The following is a 23,327-nucleotide window of genomic DNA, read 5'->3' as shown; positions in this document are numbered from 1 at the left end:
AAGCGACCCTGGTGTGGGGGCAGGGGGCATAACTCTTCCAGACTTCAGATAATACTATCAAACTACAGTAAACAGGTAAGTGTGGTACTAGTACAAAAACAGACATACGGATCAATGGAATAGAATAGAGAGCCCAGGTATAAACCCATACACTTGCAGTCATATAATCTTCAACAAAGGAGGCAAGAACATAAAATGGGAAAGCCACTCTCTTCATCAAATGGGGCTGGGAAAACTGGACAGCTGTGTATAAATCAGTGAAACTAGAACATATTCTCATTCCATGCACAATATGAACTCAAATGGTTTAAACGCTTAAACATAAGAGAAGATACCATAAAACTCCTAGAAGGGAACCTAGGAAAAATATTCTCTGACATCAACTGTACAAATGTTTTCTTAGGTCAGTCACCCCAGGCAATAGAAATAACAACAAAAATAAACCAATGGGGACTTAATCAAACTTACAAGTTTTTGCACAGCAAAGGAAACCATTTAAAAAAAAAACTAACCCACAGAATGGGAGAAAATGGTTGCAAACAACGCAAATGACAAGGGCTTAATCTCTAAATACACCAAAAACTCATACAACTCAACAGCAAAAAAACCCAAATAACCCATTTGAAAAATGGGCAGAAAACCTAAATAGACATTTCTCCAAAGACAACATACAGATGTCCAACAGGCACATGAAAAAAATGCTCAACATCACTAAGTATTAGAGAAATACAAATCAAAACTATAATGAGGTACCACCTCACACTGATCAGAATGGCTGTTACTAATAAGACTACAAACAACAAATGCTGGAGAGGGTGTGGATAAAAAAGAACCCTCCTACACTGTTGGTGGGAATGTAATTGGTATAACCACTATGGAAAACCTATGGAAGTAACTCTGAAATCTAAATATAGAACTACAATATAACCCAGAAATCCAACTCCTGGGCATATATCCAAACAAAGCTTTCATTGAAAAAGATACACACTCATTGTAGCACAATTTATGGTAGCTGAGATACGGAAAAACCCTAAACGTCCACCAACAGATGAAGAAGATGTAGTAGTACACATATACAGTGGAATACTACTCAACCATAAAAAAAACCAAAATAATGCAATTTCCAACAACACAGATGGACTAGAGATTCTCACTAAGTGAAGTCAGAAAGAGAAATACAGATACCATATGATATAACTTATAGTGGAATCTAAAATATGGCACAGGTGAACCTATTTACAGAGTAGAAACAGTCACAGACATGGACAGCATATTTGTAGTTGCCAAGGGAGATTGGGAAGGAGTGGTATGGACTGGGGGTTTGGGGTTAATAAAGGCAAACTTACATTTATAATGTATAGACAATGAGGTCCTGCTGTATAGCACAGGCAACTATGTCCAATCATTTGTGATAGAACATGATGAAAGATAATATGAGAAAGAGAGTGTGTATAAATGTACGACTGGGTCCCTTTTCTGTACATCAGAAATTGACAGAACAATATAAATCAACTATAGTAAAATTTAAAAAAAAATGGATAGGCAATGTGGTCTGCTGTAGAGCACAGGGAACTATGTCCAATCACTTGTGATGGAACATGATTAAAAATAATATGAGAAAAACTATATAAACATAGTTTTGGGGTCACTTTCATATAAAGCAGAAATTGACAGAACAATGTAAATCAACTATAAGAAATTAAAAAAAAAACTACAAAGAGGAACCACCTCACACCAGTCAGAATGGCCATCATTAATAATTCAACAAATAACAAATGCTAGAGAGTGTGTTGAGTAAAAGGAACACTTCTTACCTGTTGGTGGGAATGTAACTTTGTACAATCATTATGGAAAACAGTATGGAAGTCCCTCTTAAAATTATATAGAACAACAACATAATCCAGCAATCACACTCCTGGGCATATATCCAGAAAAAAACCTTTCATTCAAAAAGACACAAGCACCCCTGTGTTCATTGCCGTACTATTCACAATAGCTGTTTGGTATTCTACTGTGCATACCTTTCTCTACTCTCCTTTTCCTGCCCTGTGCTTACTGCTACCCTCTGGTTCCCAGGGCCCAATTGTGAAGCCATTGCATGGTTTTTCCTCTAGCCTGTACCCAACCTCCACATAATATCTTTTCTAATGCAAATCTCACCTATCCTATCTGAAACACAGCTGCACAGTGGCTATAATAGAAGAGTGAGGGTCCCATCCAACTCTATCTCCACTAGATGTCCTCCTGTGACACTTTCTGGCTAGATCTGATGTATATAATTCCATGAGTTCACTTATTCTCCTTCTTATTCTTTCTTTCTTTTTTTGTCTTTTTTCCTTTTCTAGGACTGCACCCATGGCATATGGAGGTTCCCAGGCTAAGGGTTGAATAGGAGCTGTAGCCACCAGCCTATGCCAGACCCATAGCAGTGCAGGATCCAAGCTGCATCTGCAACCTGTACCACAGCTCATGGCAACGCTGAGCAAGGCCAGGGATTGAACCTGCAACCTCATCGTCCCTAGTCGGATTCGTTAACCACTGAGCCATGACAGGAACTCCTTTTTTTGTCTTTTTAGGGCTGCACCTTTGGCATATGAAGGTTCCCATATCAAATTGGAGCTGTAGCCACTGGCCTACACCACAGACCCAGCAATTCCAGATCAAAGCTGCATCTGTGACCTACACCACAGCTCACGGCAACACTGGATCCTTAATCCACTGAATGAGGCCAGAGATCAAACCTGCATCCTCATGGATGTTAGTCAGATTTGCTTCCACTGAGCCATGACAGGAACTCCCATGAGTTCATTTCTGACCTCTCCCTGACACTATGATGCGACAGGCCTTTCTTGGTGCCCACACAGTGCCTTGTGTGCATGTACATGACCATATTTAACAAACTCTAATTTGCCATCATTTCTGAGTTTAAATATGTCACAGGTCAGGTTTCTCAGAAGCAAAATGAGGCAGGCTTTGCATGCAGAAGGTTTATTGGAGATACTGCTCCGTATTGAGACCTATGAAGAGAGAAGTTAGCTAAAGAAGCAAAACTGGATGCAGGGAGAAGTCACTTAAGGTGCCTTGTGGAATGCTCTGGAACTGGTGTGGACTTTCAGGGTCAAACCTAGGCAAGGTGACCAGACATACGTACCCTCCATTGACTACTCTATGGATTCAGGCATTCCCCACCCATCCAAGGAGAAACATGGCCTAGGGCAAGGAGCCTCTCCTCAGATATAGGCAATTTCTTGAGAGGATCACTGACAATTCTCCCAGGAACTGCAGGTTGAAGGGTCTGTGTGTCCTATTCTTGTAAATATATTGGCCTGATTTTATTGGACAGATTGCATACACATATCATGAACATAATAGTTTGAAATAATGTGCAAATCTGAATAACCCTAGTCAGAGAATGACCTTTATTTTCAGTAAGGCACTTTCATGTATCCTAAAATCACACTACAGTTGCTTAGGCCAGGTTGCCTGGCCTCAGAACATATATCTGCTGGTGCCAGAGCCAACCAAGTTCTACCTGGCACAACATGTATATTTTCCCAGTAGTTTCCTGAAGGCACCAGCGACTTCCTTGTTCCTCAGGCTATAGATGAGTGGGTTGAGCATAGGAGTGATCATGGTATAAAAGGCAGAGACCACCTTGTCTTGTCTGGAGGAGTGATAGGCCTGAGGCCTCATGTATGTGATCATGGCAGCCCCATAGAAGAGAGACACCACTGCCATGTGGGAGGAGCAGGTAGCAAAGGCCTTCTCCCGACCTTCAGCAGAGCGCATGTGGAGCACAGTCAACAGTATTCGCAGGTAGGAGGCAGAAATGACAGAAAAAGGCAGGAGAAGCATGAGGACACAGCATACATAGATCATAGTCTCATAGAGGGAAGTGTCAGCACAGGCCAACTTGAGCACTGCAGGGACCTCACAGAAGAAGTGATCAATTTCCTGGGAGCCACAGTAAGGGAATCTCAGTGTAAAGACAGCCTGAATCAACCCATCCACCAGGCCAAAGAGCCAAGACCCCACCACCATGAGCCAACAGACATGGCGGCTCATGACCACTGAGTACCTCAGTGGGTTGCTGATAGCCACATAGCGATCATAGGCCATGAAGGCCAGCAGGAAGCACTCATCCCCAAGAAGGGTGAGGAAGAAGAGGATCTGGAGGCCACAGCCTGTAAAGGAAATGGAACCATAGCCCAAGAGGAAGTCAATGGCCATCCGTGGTACAATGGTGGAGATGAGCATGAGGTCCATGAGTGACAGCCAGCTGAGGAAGAAGTACATGGGGTTATGCAGACGAGAGTCAGTGTTGATGAGGAGGATCATGAGCCCATTGCCAGAGAGAGCCACCAGAAACATGACCATGATGATGGAGAAGAGGAGGAGGTGCAGGGGTGAGTGGGTGAAGAGTCCCAGGAGGATGAAGTGAGAGATGAGAGTCTGGTTTCCCACCAAGGCCATTGATCTCGCAGAGGGATGGGCCAGACAGAGGGTTAGGATCTGGAAGCATGAGGTTTATGTTTAGCACCATAATACTGAGGCCATTAATATTTTTCCCAAAGCTTTGCCTTCTTTAAATGTTATTTGATTCAGAATAATAGGCAAGTCATCTTAAGAGAAAGAGTCCTAACAAGCACGTGGGCTGCTATTGTTGCTTTAACTTCCATGTCTCTCTGCATGTAGTTGAAAAAAATTTTAAGCTACTTTTGCTAAATTGGGTACTGCTTCTGCCTCTATTAGAATTGGTCTGTTCTCCAAGCCCAGATAGTTGCTTCTCCTAAAAGCTCTAGGGCAGCCCTACTTAAGGATTTGCTTTTTCAGGTGAAAGTACTAAATAGCAAAGATATTTACCAACTGTGTGGAGTGGGTACTTAGACAACCATTTCTGGACCTCAGTTTTATCATCTTAAATTTGAATAGCAGGAGTTCCCATCGTGGTGCAGTGGTTAACAAATCTGACTAGGAACCATGAGGTTGAGGGTTGGTTCCTGCCCTTGCTCAGTGGGTTAACGATCCGGCGTTGCCATGAGCTGTGGTGTAGGTTGCAGACGCGGCTCAGATCCCACGTTGCTGTGGCTCTGGTGTAGGCTGGTGGCTACAGCTCCAATTCAACCCCCAGCATGGGAACCTCCATATGCCAAGGGAGCGGCCCAAGAAATAACAAAAAGACAAAAAAAATTTGAATAGCAACTATCTCATAAAGTGATAATAAAGATTGAATGTGACAATATAAGCAATGTCTAGTAGTACAGAAATGATGGATATTTGCCATTACTTGAGCCTTTCTCATGTGCCAGCCACCATGATGTCACATCCTCACATTTAATCCATACAACTGCCTTGAAAGATTATTATCAGCATTCACAAATGGGAAAACTGAGGTAAAGGGATATTTTGTTTTCAGATATAAAAACTTAAAAAGTATTTCTTAAGTTAGCAAAAGAGAAACTGAAGACAACCCAAAAGGAAAAACACATGGTAGAATCAAATGATAATTTTAGTATAATAATTTTAATATAGAGAAAATGGACTATTTATCACATTTTAATAGATACTGAACAAAAAATTATATTGACTATTTTTAAGTATTTCTAAAGACTGGGAGAAAATGTGCCAAGATATTAACAGTGTAGTTTACTCTAGGTAGCGTGATTAAGAGTTATTTTCTTCCAATTTCATTTTATCATACATATTTTCTATAAGGAATAAGGAAATGTAATTTAGTTTTAAATCAAAGTTATAGTACATATAAGATCAACACCCAAAACTATGCAACTTTCTCATATAATACCATTCCAATTGGTGAAAGTACTAGAATATATCTTATTCACAACAGCACCTATTAAAAAAACTGTAAAAAAAAAAACTAATATCAAACCCTAGTGCTAAAAATTATAAACCATACTGAAAGTCATAAAAGAAGGCCTGAAGAAATCTCTATATGTTCTTAGAGACATAGGATCAACAGTGTAAAAATGTAAATTCTCCATAAAATTAACCTATAAAATCCATGTGGTCCCAATTAACATCCCAGTAGGACACTCACAGTTTGGAAATGACAGCATGGAGTTAGCCCCAAAGCAGTAAGGAGATCAAGTAACATCTACAAATAGAGGGGTAAAACCAAAATTGCTAGTTTGTGCCAGCAGAATCTAGAAAGTGTTATAAGGAACTTCTTGGGGTGCAGATTATCCTAAGGACAAGAGGAGAAGGAATTGAACAAAGACTTCCACAGATGAGCTGTATTTACAGGAAGAATTCTGTCTTGATGGCAGGGAGAGAAGAGAGGATGTATATTAGGAATAACCCTACAGTTCTCCATCTCAGTAGTCCAAGGAAAATTAAATATTATCCTCAACACTTAGGGTTCTGAGACTAAACTTCTGGGTTAAAATGGCAGATTGGGAGTTTTGTTGCAGCTCAGTGGGTTATAAACCTGACATAGTGTCCGTGAGGATGTGAATTTGATCCCTGACCTTACTCAGTGGGTTAAGGATCCAGCATTACCACAAGCTGTGGTGTAGGTTGCAGATGTGGCTCAAATCCAGGGTTTCTGGGGCTTTGGTGTAGGCTAGCAGTTGCAGCTCCAATCTGACTCCTAGCCTGGTAACTTCTGTATGCCATGGGTGCGGCCATAAAAAAGAAAAAAAATGACCGGTTGAACACATCTAATATCTAATATCACGGATCAACTGAGAACAAGAGAGAACAAAACAAAGGTTTTAGAACCTGGAAACAAATGGGTAGGTGATAATAACTTGCAGACCAAGGAAAGCTGAGGGTTTTTAAATCAGGATGAGAGTAAGACTGAAAACAAGGATTACCTGAATGCCTGCTGAAAAAGCACAGTTCCCTCCTGACTCCATACACATGAGCCATGCCCATCTCTCATCCTGACAGAAAGCAGAATAATTCTCCAGGGCTCCAGGGAAAGGGAAAGCAAGAATCCAAGCTCAGAGGGGCCCAGTGGAGGTGAGGGTGCTGTGAACCCCCATGTGAGGAAATGAGGTAATTGGCATGGTTTCCCACTCAGCTCCCAGGACCCAGATTTTTTCCCTTCAGGCAGGAAAATGGATGACCCTCTCCTCAATCCAAGATTCTGACAAGTTCAGGAAACATCAAAACATAAGGACATTGGAAGTTTTTAAAAAAAAATCCAGTCATTTCACCCAAAGTGAGGTCACAATTGACATGTCCCACCCACTTGCCTAGAGTACCAAATTTATCCCTTGTCCCACATTTTAATATGAACAGACAACTGAGGGTCAGCAGACATTGAAAAAAATTTTTCCACCCTCAAAGAAAGGAAAGAAAACTGACAAAGCAAAATGGATGAAAAAAGAGACTTTCCAGGGAAAAAATGTTAAAATTTTATAATCAACAGTAAATGAAATAAGGAAAGATATGATAAACATGAAAAAGAATAATATGGCATAGAAAAAGGAGAATTCAGAGGATGATTTTTTTTTAAGGAAAAATACTTGCTGCCTAAGCAGTTTTACTTATGGGAATTCATCTAACAAATATATGTGCACATCTGTGAAATGATGTACAGACAAGATGGTGTGGTGTAGATTTGCTTGTAATTGAAAAAATATAAGTCTAAGTTCTATCAATAGAGGAATATTTGAATAAAGAATAGAATAATAATGCCAAGAATAAAATTGTTTTTTTTGTTAATAGAGTTCTCCCAGAGTATATTGTTCAGTGAAAAAAGCACAGTACAGAACATTGTATATAGCGTAATTGTATATATATTATGTTATACTGCATACTATATAATTACATGCCCTAATTATGTTACATATTACTATATAAATTATATGTTATAATCATATAATTATACTATACTACATATCATGATATATCATATAATGGATAAAGTTCTATTATATGCTACATTTTACATATATATATAATGTGTATATAATATATATACATTTTAATACCTACATAGATTACATGTATACATAATACATACATATATAGATAAATCTCTGGAATAAAACATAAGGAACTGTAAAAATCTAGGGTAGAAAAGACAGTTTTTATGGTGTATGATTTTGTGACTCAAATTTTACTTTTGAGACCATATATACTCTAAAAAAATACATAAACATAATGGTGAAATGATAACCAACAGCATTTGTCATGGGAATTAATAAAGTGAAAACCAATATTCATGCATGGCATGTTGTAAGTGCTTAATAGATATTTGCTGAACAAAGAGCAAAAAAATAAAACAACATATAACAGAGCAGAGTGAAAAATGAAATTGCCTCATCTGTTATCAAAATATAGAATCTGGTATTGGTAAAGGACTAGGAAAATTGAGCAAAGGAAAAAAATATGTTCATAATGGACCTTAAGTATGTAAAAATTTACATTCTAATTTAGATAAGACAATATAAATTCTATGAGGAAATGGAGGGTATTCAATAAATGAATTAGGACAATTGCTGACATGTTTTGAGAAAAAATAATTATATCCCTAATCATAACATATATGAATGTAAATTTCTAGAAGCTTAAAGAATTGAATTGAGAAATATAACATTATAGAAGAAATATGGGAGAATGTATTTTTGACCTGGAAAAAGGAAAGAGTGCATTAAATATGGAATAATAATGAAAACAGAGAATAAAAAATATGTACAGCATAATGTATTATAAAACATATTAGAAAATAATTTATATAATTTTCTTATTTAAAAAATGTAAAGATTATTAGAAATCTATACATAGAACGTCCATATGACCCAGCAATCCCACTCTTGGGCATCTATCCGGACAAAACTCCACTTAAAAGAGACATGTGCACCCGCATATTCATTGCAGCACTATTCACAATAGCCAGGACATGGAAACAACCCAAATGTCCATCGACAGATGATTGGATTCGGAAGAAGTGGTATATATACACAATGGAATACTACTCAGCCATAAAAAAGAATGACATAATGCCATTTGCAGCAACATGGATGGAACTAGAGAATCTCATCCTGAGTGAAATGAGCCAGAAAGACAAAGACAAATACCATATGATATCACTTATAACTGGAATCTAATATCTAGCACAAATGAACATCTCCTCAGAAAAGAAAATCATGGACTTGGAGAAGTGACTTGTGGCTGCCTGATGGGAGGGGGAGGGAGTGGGAGGGATCGGGAGCTTGGGCTTATCAGACACAATTTAGAATAGATTTACAAGGAGATCCTGCTGAATAGCATTGAGAACTATGTCTAGATACTCATGTTGCAACAGAAGAAAGGGTGGGGGAAAAAATGTAATTGTAATGTATACATGTAAGGATAACCTGACCCCCTTGCTGTACAGTGGGAAAATTAAAAAAATAAATAAAAGCAAAAAAAAAAATGTAAAGATTAGTGGATTAAGATGTTGTGGTACATATATACAATGGAATACTACTCAGCCATAAAAAGGACAAAATAATGTCATTTGAGGCAACATGAATGGTACTAGAGGTTCTCATATTAAGTGAGCTCTGTCAGAAAGAGAAAGATAAATACCATGTGATATTACTTATATGTGTAATCTAAAATAAGGCACAGATGACCCTACCTACAAAACAGAAACAGATCATGGACATGGAGAGCAGACTTGTGGTTGCCATGGGGGAGGGAGTGGGATGGATGGGGAGTTTGGGGTTGGTGGATATAAACTGTTATATTTGGAATGGATAGGCAATGGAATCCTACTGTACAGCACAGGGAATGGGTCAGTATACTGTATAACATAAATTGAATAAACATTGTAAAACAACCAAGACTGTAATAAAACATTTTGTTTTTATGTAATAAAACATTTTATTTTTTAAATAAAACCATCTTAAAAAGAATACAATGAATCAATAAGAAAATAAATAAGTAAAATAAGCATCAATTCTCAGGAAATAAAATCCAAATAAACATTGAGAAAGACACAATATCACTAATTTTTTAGGGCCACACCCACGGCATATGGAAGTTCCCTGGGCTAGGGGTTGAATTGGAGCTGCAGCTGCTAGCCTACACCACAGCCACAGCAACCTGGGATCCAAGCAAGCTATGCCTGCAGCCTATACAACAGCTCATGGCAATGCCAGATCCTTAACCCACTAAGCAAGGCCAAGGATTGAACACACATCCTCATGTTTACTAGTTGAGTTCATTACCACTGAACCATGATGGGAACTCATCAACATCACTAATTATTGGAGAAATGCAAATCAGAACTACAATGACTTACCACTTCTCACCAGTCATAATGGTCATCATTAACAAGTCTACAAATAACAAATGCCAGAAAGGCTGTGGAGAAAAGGAAACCCACCTGTGGTGTTGGTGGGAATATAAATTGGCACAACCACTATGGAAGACATTATGGAGATTCCTCAGAAAACTAAATTACCATGTGATCCAACAATCCCACTCCTGGACATATGTCTGGACAAACTATAATTCAAAAAGACACATACACTCATATGTTCATCACAACACTATTCGCAATAGCCAAGACATGGAACAATATAAATGTTCATTGACAGATGACAGGATTAAGAACATACGAATATTACTCAGCCATAAAAATAATGAAAATAACATCATTTGCAGCAAGATGGATGCAACTAGAGATTCTCATACTAAGCAAAGAAAGTCAGAAAGAGAAAGGCAAATACCATATGATATCACTTATATGTGAAATATAAAATATGGTACAAATGAACCCATCTATAAAACAGAAACAGACTCACGTACATAGAGAACTTACTTGTGGTTGCTAAAGGCGGGGGGAGGAAGTGGGATGGACAGGTAATTTGGGGTTGGAAAATGCAAACTATTGCATTTATAATGGATAAGCAATGAGATACTACTGTATAACACAGGAAACTATATTAAATCTCCTGGGATAGATTATCATGGAAAAGAATATAAAAAAGAATTATATATGTATATATGTATACACACACACATATATACACACATATCTATATATACATACATACATTCACACACTGAATCACTTTGTTGTATGGCAGAAATTGACAGAACATTGTAAATCAACTGTAATAAAAATTTTTAAAAAAAGAATAGATAAGCAATGAGGTCCTATTTTAGAGGTAAGGGAACTATATCAAATTTCTTGGGACAGAACATGATGAAAGAGTATAATAAGAATATATATATGTGTATATATAAGAACATATATACATATTGCATAGTCATATATATATGGCTGGGTCCCTATCCTAAACAGCAAAATTTGACACAGCACTGTAAATCAACTATGATAAAAAAGAAAGACTGCTTTATTTCACTCGTAATTGGAGAAAATCAAGTTAAAACAGAGATACAACTTTTTACCCAATAAGCTTGCAGAAAGTTTGATGATACTAAGTATAGGGACACAAAAATATGAGAAACAAATATACATAAAATGCTGAAGGGCTCAGAGTATATAGAGTGATTACTTCAGGAAAGAGTTAAGATTGAATGAGGATAGTGGTCAAAGGGAGACTCTATCTTGACTTGTAATGTTTGAATTTTTGACAAGAACATGTTCATGTATTTCTTGAATTTAATTGAAGATTGTCATGAACAATTATCTGATGTAGCTGGTAGATTTTTTCTCTTTAAGCTTTCTTTGTAACATAACTTTTTAAAACACATACAACAAATTAACAATTAGGAATTTTTTTGAAGTAATTAATTTATATTTTAAACATTTTTACAGAAAAAGTAACACTGATCAGATACTATTCTCAGTGTCACCTCTTTGGTGTTGTGGGGATCACTTTGTTGCCAAAGCTACCTGGCTATACACACCACAGTCATAGCATATAGGGCCAAATTGACAATCTCATCCCAGGTAATGACTTTAATGCTCATCGAGCCACAGCAGAGGCAAGTGAGGTGTGAGATAAAGAGGGTTAGGAGTTAGAAAGGAGAGGGAGGAGTTCCCACTATGGCACAGCGGAAATGAATCTGACTAGGAAACATGATGTTTCAGGTTCATCCCCTGGCCTCACTCAGTGGGTTAAGGATCTGGCATTGCCATGAGCTGTGGTGTAGGTCGCAGATGGAGCTTGGATCCTGTGTTGCTGTGGCTATGGTGTAGACCAGCAGCTGTAGCTCTGATTTGACGGCTTAGCCTGGGAATCTCGAATGCCATGGGTACAGCCCTAAAAAAGAAAAAGAAAGAAAGAAAGAGAGAGAGAGAGAGAGAAAGGAGGGGGTGAGGAGAAAAACTAACAAGAGGAGAAGAGGGGAGAGAGGAAAAGAACAATGAGAAAATGTCAAGAAAAAGGAGACAAGATAAAGAGACATGATAGAGAAAAATAAGGGGGGAAGCTGTTAGATTATCTCAGGAATGATGCTTTCCCAGAAGGCAGAGAATAGAGACATGGTGAGAAAAAGAAGCACAGACACTGAGAGAAGGATCACGGGAAAGGCAATGGACAAATGATACATGGATCAGGAAGATACAGGGGAGCTAAAAGCAGAGGACAGCCAAGCAGAGGCACAGAGTCCTCCCATTTTCAATGCAGTAATGAACTCTATGAGTTCTGGGACTCTGGGGGCTGTGAGAGACCAGTGTTTCTGCCTCTGCTCACCCTGTTGGGAGGAGCTGTGGAGAAGATTATTTTGCCTTCAAAACCCTTCTTTCTTGGGCAACCATACTCCCTTTAGGGTCTTCTCATTGTTACTCCTGGCCCAGGCTACCAGAAGCTGCTACTTCCATTCTGCATAGTAACAGTCGTCATGACCTGAACCTTTTCAGCCTCCCTCTGCCATCATTGGGACATCCTATGCTCATTTTCAAAATCCTGGCTTCTTCAAGGTGGACAGGGTACACATAGCTTATAAGGCCAAACTCAGCAGGTCAAGACATTCCAGGCCTACCTGTTGTGTCCCAGACTTCATCTCCACCTCAATATGCCCAGGTCCACTCATATTCCTACTGAACAGAGTCTGTTTGAATTCACACCATCCCATCTGCTTGGAATGCCTTCTCTGATACTTCACTCATTCAACAGATAATTATTGAATACCTATTGTGTGCTAGGCACTGTGCTAAGTGCTGAGAATAGAATGAACAATAGATGCAGATTCATTCAGGTTGGTGCCACTCCTGTTGACCTCTCCTCCCACCTGCAAAACTCCTGGCTCTTCCATAAAGCCCATCTTCCAAGGTTATCTCTCCTCTTTCTTACATCACTTTGAGTCTAGAATTAATAAGTTGCTGATTAAGCAAGTAATTCTTTGTTGACCAGCAGAACATAGAAGTATCCTAATACAGGGATTTATGAACTCTGAAATTATGTGCAAAATCTGTTGCTAATGTGTATACTCATGGATAGAAAGTCCATAATTTTCTTATATTCCTTTAAAAGGTTAAAAGATGAAGTTCTCATCGTGGCAGAGTAGAAATGAATCCAACTAGGAACCATGAGGTTGAGGATTTGATCCCTGGCCCTGCTCAGTGCGTTAAGGATCTGGCATTGCTGTGAGCTGCGGTGTAGGTTGCAGATGTAACCTTGGATCCCACATTGTTGTGGCTGTGATGTAGGCCAGTTTCTACAGCCTGGTAGCCTGGTAACCTCCATATGCCATGGGTGTGGCCCTAAAAAGAAAAAAAAGGAAAAAGACTGCATTTTATTTATGAATGGAAGTTATTTATCTGGTGGTGATGTTTACTTCTTCCAGAATGGATTTCCCCAGCAATATGAAGTTTACTGAGTACAAAGTTCTTGAGTGTAGTTTTGTATGTATTTCATGTATTACTTGTTCATACCTGAGTGCATGTAACACTTGGAAGAGATAGCAGTGTACAAAGGCCATGGATGCAATCTCCCTGCCCTTAAGGATGTTAGGGAGGAAATTCTTATGTGTGTGGTAAAATTAGAGAGGCCTCCTGTAGCCAGTAGGTGAAGTTGGATCCTAAAGTATAGTAGAAATACCGAAGGCTGAGCAGAGGCCAATCAAAGATTTAAGAGATAGGGAAGAGATAGAGATTGAGGCAGATATGAAAAAGGAAATTATAGATTGGGGAAGAAAGTTGGCCCAATTCGCTAAGCTTGTGTCCACACAGAGAAGCAATGGAGGGAGGCTTCCTGAATGCTAGACTGAAGGTTTGAGACCTTATATGACTGGGTCTCAGTTGAGAGATAAGATTTTGCTAATTATTAGCTTTGGGAAGTGCTCACTGATCCTTTCATCTCATCCGCAAAATGAGGAAAGAGTAATCACCTTGCAGGATGGTTAGAAGATTGAGTTCTTGTTTTTAAAAGCACCGGACACCTGTCTGGCTCACACAGAAAAGGCTCAGCAAATGGTAAGCATTGTAAACTGTTGAGCAAAGAAGCAGTTCTAAGCCTGTTCACTGGATGGCAGAGAAACAAGGAGTCAGGAGGAGAAGAAACTACTAGTAAGCAGCTGTGATGGTTCAAGCTGTACATGGCCACAAGCTGTTACCTTGGGCCAGTTCCCCAAACCATTCTGAGCCCAAGTTTTATGATCTATTCAGACAGTAAGGATAAAATAGGATAAAACATATGAAAATCCCAACTCTATTGTCTGGCACAAAGTAAGTGCCCAATACACAGATGCAGCTATAATGATGTTAACAATCTCCATCACTTATGCTCTGGACAATTAGGATAGCAGGAGAAATGTAAAGAAGTATGAATTTTTAAAAATGCATTGCATTAGAATTAGAACTTATAAATTGAGAGGAAACATGGACACTGTCTATCATGACTTTTATCATATACATCAATTGATTTCCATAAATGCTTTGAATCAATTAATTGGAAAAACTAATCTTTGTTAATAAAGGTGATCCCACTCTAATATATTCTACTCTTTTGATACCAAAAAAGATGCAAATTTTTCCTGACAAGACCTTACCAGGTGGTTGCAACACATATAGTTTCAGGTGGGAAAAGCAGGAGATATTTTAGGGCCGAAAGGTCATTCTGCACTTCTCAGATCAGATATGCCAGAGCCAAGACTGTGAATTTTGTCAGAGAGCCCTGAATCAGAAATGAGAGAAGTCAAACCCATAGGAGAGCTTTCTCTAAGAGAAGGAAACTACAGGGTAGCAAGAGAAGGGAGCAAACACACCAAAACCTGTTTCTCCAGATAAAATTGGAACCATGACTGTCCTTTAAAGTAGAGGGATATAAAGGAAAAAAAAGTGTGTGTATATATAGGAGAGCAGCAAGCAGAAAATTGTTTTTAAGAGTTGGAAACATAGGCATTCATGGTAGTTAGGCATGAGAGGGCTTTATCCCTCTCTTTCAAAGTCTAAGAGCCATATAGCATCAGGGACAAATAACTCCTGCAGTACACTAAGGGGACTAGTTTCAAGTGGTCTAGACATTGTTGCATCCTCTCTAGATTTGAAAAGAGAAAATGATGCTCACCTTTCTTAAAACCTGTGATGAGACCTTGAGGAAGTAATTTCCTCTTTCTGTGTCTCAGTATCCCAAGCTTTAAATGAAAGGTTGGATCAATAAAACTCTTCTTCTATCCATGGAATACAGAATTCAGGAAAAAATCATTTCAGAAACAAAATCTAACAATGGAAGAGTTTTGCAGATTGAGAGAAATAGTAAGCAGGAGAATGGCAGGGATAATTGTGGGATGAACAGACATTTTAAGCATTTTTTAGAAGAAAGGTGGAATACAAGACACATAGAAGGAAGAGTCTTACCTGAAACCATGTAATCAATGACATCAGAGGTCCTGGAGAGTTAAGAGTCAGATCCTAGTGGGACCCTTATGTCCTTGGTGAGGTAAACACAAAACCCAGAGAGGGCTGATCAGATGAGTCAGTTGGATCTGCAATGGGGGTCTCCCTCAGTGCAGGAAAAGCTGCTCACTTCCTTCTTCTTGAATGACAGGGAACTGAAACAGAAACAGGGGAACTACAAATGATAGAGAAGAGAAATTTCCAGGGGAATGACTTATCTGATTAGGATTCCTCTAGAATCTCCTATATATGAAAATAATAGCATGCAGTGCTTGGGGTACTTATCTACAGGAAGGAAGAACTCCACACATTCCATCTTGGCTGTGGAAATATTTTGAAGAAATGCATTAAGACTTGTTAAAATGGGAAGAAAATTGATTTGGAAGAAGGAGCCCAGAAAATCCTAGAAAAGGGATTAATTATTAAACCCTGAAATAATAATTAGAGGTTATGAAAAAGTGTTCCAGAAACAGAAAATTACAGCACAGGAGTAGGCTAGACCAAGAGGAGAGGGGATTATTGTTGAGCCTCTCACCTGTTGAAGAAGCTCCTTGCTGGGCCAGGTCCAACACTCAGCTGAGAGGTTTTATTCCTTGCCACTTTTCACTGCCACCCATTGTTATCCTTTCCTTTGTGACTAAAGAAAGTTACTTCTGTTCTCACAAGTCCTTAGAGAACCATCCTCTGCCACATCTCTGTCCCCAGTCTCTTGCAATTAAATCTCTTGGGAAGGAAGCCTCCTGCAAAGTTCTCTGCTCATCTTGGCTCACTAACAAACGAACTCACTCCCAGGGGTATGTGGAGAGGAAAACTAGGAAGACACTCAATGGGTCCATCTAGGGAGAAGTGTCTGTCCTTCCATTCCAAAATGGAGTGGTAAATGTTGACTTTTTTCTGGATTGTGACCCACGTTGTGAATGCCCATGTAGGTGCCCATGTAGGTAGGTGAAGTCAGCAGGGCACCTTCCAGAGTCTTCCAGAATGTTGCCCCCTCTGGATCCTTCTACCTCCTCCCATTACCTAGGCTAAGTGAGGAGGCTCACATCCAAGAGTGCACTGACACTTCTAACCTCAGATCTCAATTCCACTGGAATTCAATGAAGTCTTCAAAAGGTCAAAGAATCAACAAACACACAGCTATGACAAAAAGTCATCTGTCCCTGGACGGACCACCTCTTGTTCACTTTTTCTGTCAGTTCCAACCCAACTGAGTTTCTATCATATTAAGAAATTTACAAAAATACAGGTAGCATAGCACAGATATCTGACCTTGAAGTCAGACAGGGCTAGGTGTCAATATTTTTTAGCCACAACCTTGGGCAAGAGATCCATCTGAACCTCAGTTTCCTCATTTGTAAAATGACATGACTGTAAGTACAAAATATTTGTTGTGAGAATTAAATTGAATAGATAAACTAATGTCATCTCCCTGTTATATGTTCCAAGAATTATAGCTACTAGTGTAACTTCCCTCAATTTTCTCTAAAGCCCCAAGACAGAGACAGAAAACATGTACAAAAATATTTTTCAAATTTTTTGTTAAAGTATAGTTGATTTACAATGTTCCTTCAATTTCTGCTGTACAACAAATTGACACATCCACACATGCACACTGATTTTTTTTCATTTTCCATCAGGTTCTTACCCAAAAGACGGTACAGCTTCCTGTGTTGTACAGAAGGACCTTATCAGCCATCTGTTCTAAAGTAACAGTCTGTATCTACCAACCCCAAACTCACTATTAATCCCCTCTCTCCCCCCTCCCACCTGTCAAACATAAGTCTGCTCTCCATGTCCATGATCCATTTCTGTTTTGTAGATAGGTCATTTGTGCCATATTTTACACTCCACATGTAAGCCATATCATATGGTGTTTGTCTTTCTCTTTCTGACTTAATTTAGTGTGAGAGTCTCTAGCTCCATCCACTTTGCTACTAATGGCATTATTTTGTCTTCTTATGGCTGAACAGTATTTCCTTGTATATATTTACCACTTGTTCTTAATCCAAAACTCACAAAACAAATAACCAAAGCCAAGGGCAAGTAGCAGGAAAAAATGCTGAGGAGAAAGGAAGAAACTAATTTCCAGAGTTACCTCATTATATTATTCAAAATGTCCAGTTTTCAATGAAAAATCAATAGCTTTAATAAAATAAGAAATAATAATCCATTCACAGGAGAATTGAACAGAAACTCTCCTTGAGAAAGCAGTTGTTACTAAACAAAGACTTTAAACCAATTGATTTACATATTCTCAAAGATCTAAAGGAAACTATGGACAAAGAGCTACAGAAACTAGGAAAGCAATGTGTGAATAAATATCAAATATTAATAAACATACATAAGTTATAAAATGAAATAAACAGAAATCTGGAGATAAAAAGTACAATATCTGAAATGAAGAATTCTCGGAGGGCTACAATAGCATATTTTAAAAGGCAGAAGAAAAAAAATCAGAAAGCCTGATGATAGGTCATTTAAGATTATCAGTTCTAAGGAGAGAAATAAAGAAGAATGATGAAAAGAGCCTGAGGGACCTGTGGGATACCATCAAGCATAGCAGTATACACATTTGAAAATTCAAGAAAGAGAGGAAACAGAGATACAGTAAGAATATTTAAATACATAATTTTTAAAACAGTTCAAATTTGATAAAAGAGGAGTTCTCATTGTGGCTCAGTGGTTAAAAACCCAACTAGCATCCATGAGGATGTGGGTTAAATCCCTGGCCTTTCTCAGTGGGTTAAGAATCCAGCATTTCTATGAACTCTGCTATTTGGTTACAGATAGGGCTCAGATCTCACATTGCTGTGGCTATGATGTAGGCTGGCAGCTACAGCTCCAATTTGACCCCTAACTGGGAACCCCCATATGCCATGGGTGTGGCCCTAAAAAGAAAAGACCAAAAAAATTTTGATAACAGACACAAATTAACACATATAAGAAATTCAATCGGAGTTCCCCTCATGGCTCAGTGGAAATGAGTCTGATTATCATCCATGGGGATGCAGATTTGATCCCTGGCCTTGCTCATTGGGATAAGGACCTGGTGTTGCTGTGAACTGTGGTGTAGGTCATAGACACAGCTCAGATCTGGTGTTGCTGTGACTGTGGCATAGGCCAGCAGTTACAGCTCTGATTCAATCCCTAGCCTGGGAACCTCCATATGCGATTGGTGCAGCCTAAAAAGTAGACAGAAAACAAACAAATGAAGAAGAAGAAGTTTAATGAACTCTGAGAATCACAAACACACACATAAAAGATCCTTACAGAGACATATTATAATGAAACTTTTGGAAGACAAGGATAAAAAGACAATCTGAAAGCAGCAAGAGCAAAAAAACTCATAACATACATGGGCTCAATAAAATTAACAACATATTTTCCAACAGAAACCATGAGACCAAAAGGGCAAGAATTGACCATTAAACAAATGAAAGGAAAAAAACCTCTCAACCAATAATTTTGTATCTTACAAAACTAATTCAAAGGGAAGGAAAAAGAAGACACACTTAGCCAAACTAATGCCAAGGCAGTACATTGTTAGTAGGACTGATCAACAAGAAATGTTATGTAAGAATTCTCTGGTGGCCTAGTGGTTAAGTATTTGGCATTGTCACTCCTCTGGCTCAGGTTTGATCTCTGGCCTAGGAACTTCAACACCATGTATGCAACCAAAAAAAGTGTTAAAAAATATTAAAGGGTTAAATCATTCAGGCTGAAATCAAAGGACACTTGACAGTATCTTGAAGCCATATGAGAAGTAATAAACTCTGGTAAAAGTAACATGGGTAAATATAAAAATCAGTATTATTCATTTTTTGATTTGTAACTTTTTCTCATATTATTTAAAATATATATTAAGCAATAACTAACTTGTGCATAATGGTACATAATTGTTTAAAGATGTAATGCTTGTGACAGCAGCAACATAAATGAGGACAAAAACTATGTAGGAGCAGGGTTTTTATATATAATAAAATAAAAGCCTTATTAAGACAAACTAGATTGTGTTAAGTTTAATATATTAATTGTAATCCCTATGGCAAGGGAGAGAAAATATATTTTAAATATATAAAGAAGGAAATGAGATAATCAAAACAGAAAGTCATCCAAAAATCAATAAAGCACAAAAGAAGGCAGTAATGGAAGAAATAAGAAACTAAAATAATGTATAAGACATGCAGAAAACACATGTCCACATGTGTAACTCTGTCCACATCAGTAATTACTTGTTTTCTTTTGTCATTAATTAATTAATTTTTATTAAAGCATAGTTTATTTAAAATGTTATGCCACAAGAAAAAAAGGAAAGGCAACCCAAATATAACACTAAATACAGTCAGCTACTCACAAGAGAAGAGACTAAAAGAAGAAAGGAAGAAGAAGACCTAAAGTAACACATTCAAAACAATTAATAAAATGGCAATAAGTACGTACTTATCTGTAATTACATTGACTGTAAATGGATGAAATTATCCAACCAAAAGACATTGACTGGCTGAATGGTTAGAAAAACAAGACCTATATATATGTTGTCTTCAAGAGACAAACTTCAGTTCTAGGGACACATACAGACTGAAAGTGAGGGGATGGAAGTTATGCCATGCAAATGGTATTCCAAGGAAAGATGGAGCAGCAATACTCAAATCAGATAAAATATATTTTAAAATAAATAAGGTCAAAAGAGACAAGGACACTATATAATGATCCAATGATAAATGCAAGAAGAAGATATAACAATTGTGAATATATACACAAGCAACATGGGAATACCACCTCATATAAGGCAAATGCTAACAGCAATAAAAGAAGAAATCAACAGCAATTCAATAATAGTTGTATCATATCAATGGAAAGATAATCTAGACAGAAAATCAACAAGGAAACACAGGCCTTAAATGACACATTAGACCGTGTAGAATTAACTGATATTTATAGAACATTCCATCACAAATCAGTAGAATATACATTCTTCTCAAGGACACATGGAACATTCTCCAGGATAGAACTTGATCTGGGCCATAGATCAAGTTTTGACAAGCTTTTAAAAATTGAAATTATTTCAAGCATTTTCTCCAACAACAATGCTATGAGACTAGAAATCAACTACCAAAAAAAAAAAAAAAGAAAGAAAGAAAGAAAAGAAAAAAACAAAAACTCAAACTCCTGGGAGCCAAACAAGATGCTACAAAACAAACAATGGATCACTGAAGAAAACAAAGAGGAAATCAAAAGGAATTTAGAGGAGTTCCAACTGTGGCTCAGTGGTAACACACCTAACTAGTATCCATGAGGATGTGGATTTAATCCCTGGCCTCACTTGGTGGGCTAAGAATCTGGCTTTGCTGCAATCAGGAGTGTAGATTGCAGATGCAGCTTGGATCTGACATAGCTATGGCTGTGGTGTGGGTTACCAGTGGTAGCTCCAACTTAACCCCTAGCCTAGGAACCTCTGTATGCTGCAAGTGAGGCCCTAAAAAGACAAAAACAACAACAAAATATACTTAGAGACAAATGGCCATGAAATATGACAAAGCAAAAATTATGGGACACAGAAAAGCAGTCCTGAGAGGGCAAGTTTATAGCAACACAATCTTACCTCAGGAAAGAAGAAAAAGCTCAAACAACTTAAGCTTACACCTAAAGCATCTGGAGAAAGAAGAACAAACAAAGCCCCAAATTAGTAGAAGGAAAGAAATCATAAAGATCAGAGCTGAAATAAATGAAATAGAGGCAATAAAACAATTGAGAAGATCAATGAAACCAAAAGTTTGTTCTTTGAAAAGATCAATAAAAGTGATAAACCTGAAGCCAGAATCATAAAGAAAAAAAAAAAAGAGTGCAAGCCAATAAAATTAGAAATGAAAAAGAAGTTACAATGGACACCACAGAAATAACAAAGGATCATAAGAGATTTCTATAAGCAATAAAATGGACAACCTAAAAGAAATGGACAGATTCTTACAAGGGTACAACCTTTCAAGACTGAACTATAAAGAAACAGAAAATAGGAATAGGTCAATCACAAGTACTGAAATTGAAAATGTGATTTTAAAACTTCCAAAAAACAAAAGTCCAAGACAAGATGGCTTCACAGGCAAATTCTACCAAACATTCACAGAAGAGTTAACATCCATTTTTTTCTGAAACTCTACCAGAAACTTGCAGAGGAAGGAACACACACAAGCTCATTCTAAGAGGTCACAATCACCCTGATACCAAAACTAGACAAAAACACCATGCCCAAAAAAGAAAATGACAGGCCAGTATCACCAATGGACATAGATGTAAAAGTCTTCAACAAATTATTAGCAAACCAAATATAACCATATATGAAAAGAATCATACATTATGATCAAGTGTGATTTATCCCAGGGATGCAGGGATTCTTCAATACCTGCAAATGAATCAGTGTGATACTCTACATCAACAAACTGAAGAACATAAACCATATGATCATCACAACTGATGCATAAAAGACTTTTGAAAAAAATCAACACCTATTTCTGATTAAAAAACTCTCCAGAAAGTGGGCATAGAGTGAACCTGCTTGAACATAATAAAAGTCATATATGACAAAAACACAGCTAACATCATACTCAATGGTGAAAACCTGAAAGCATTTCTGCTAGGATCAGGAACAAGACAAGGATGTCGACTTTCACCACTGTTATTCAACATAGTTTTGAAAGTACGAGCCATGGCAATTAAACAAGAAAAAGAAATAAAAAGAATTCAACTTGGAAGAAGTAAAACTATTGCTGTTTGTAGATGATATGATACTATACTAGAAAACCTAAAGACACAGCCAGAAAAATGTAAGAGCTCATTGATGAATTTGGCAATGTAGCAAGATAAAAAATTAATACATATTGATCAATTGCATGTAACAATGAAAGATCGGAAAAGAAATTAGGGGAATGATCAATTTACATTCACACCAAAAAGAGTAAATTACCTAAATTACCACATAAAGGGACAAAAGACCTATAATCTTATAGTTTTCACTATAAGATGCTGATGAAAGTAATCAAAGGTGACACAAACAGATGGAAAGATGTGCCATACTCTCGGATCTGAAGAATCAATATTGTTAAAACAAATCTACTACTCAAGGCAATCTACAGATTCAGTGTAATCAAATTACCAAGGACATTCTTCACAGAACTAGACCAAAATATGTTGAAATTTCTATGGAAATACAAGAGACCTCAAATAGCCAAAGCAATATTGAAAAAGAAAAATGGGAGTTGGAACAAGATGGCAGAGGAGTAAGATATCTGGCTTACCTTCTCCCACAAACGTATCAAAAAAAATCTACATGTAAAACAGCTCTCACAGAACACCTACTGAATGCTGGCAGAAGAACTTAAACCTCCAAAAAAGGCAAGAAACTCTTGACATAACTGGGTAGAACATAAGAATAAAAGAGAAAAGAAATAAGGATGGGACTAGCATTCCTGAGAGGGGGCTGTGAAGGAGAAAAGGAACCCACAACCTGGAAAGCCACCTAACCAACCAGGAGATCAGCTGACACAGAGGTACCTCAAAGTCA

The 23,327-nt window shown here is 37.8% G+C and overlaps 1 protein-coding gene across 1 annotated transcript; it reads right to left on the bottom strand.

Annotated features, from left to right (window-relative positions):
• Positions 3,529-4,473, bottom strand: LOC110259614 (olfactory receptor 56-like). The gene has a single exon (XM_021085091.1). It carries the CDS (start codon positions 4,471-4,473, stop codon positions 3,529-3,531), a length of 945 nt encoding a protein of 314 aa, XP_020940750.1.

Source organism: Sus scrofa, chromosome 2, assembly GCF_000003025.6.
Source record: "Sus scrofa isolate TJ Tabasco breed Duroc chromosome 2, Sscrofa11.1, whole genome shotgun sequence".
NCBI classification, from domain to species: Eukaryota; Metazoa; Chordata; class Mammalia; order Artiodactyla; family Suidae; genus Sus; species Sus scrofa.
This window is presented reverse-complemented; position numbering and strand designations above follow the sequence as displayed.

What these genes read in the sequence shown, in the direction of transcription:
- LOC110259614 (XM_021085091.1), bottom strand. Translation starts at nt 4,473, where the DNA reads ATGGCCTTGGTGGGAAACCAGACTCTCATCTCTCACTTCATCCTCCTG.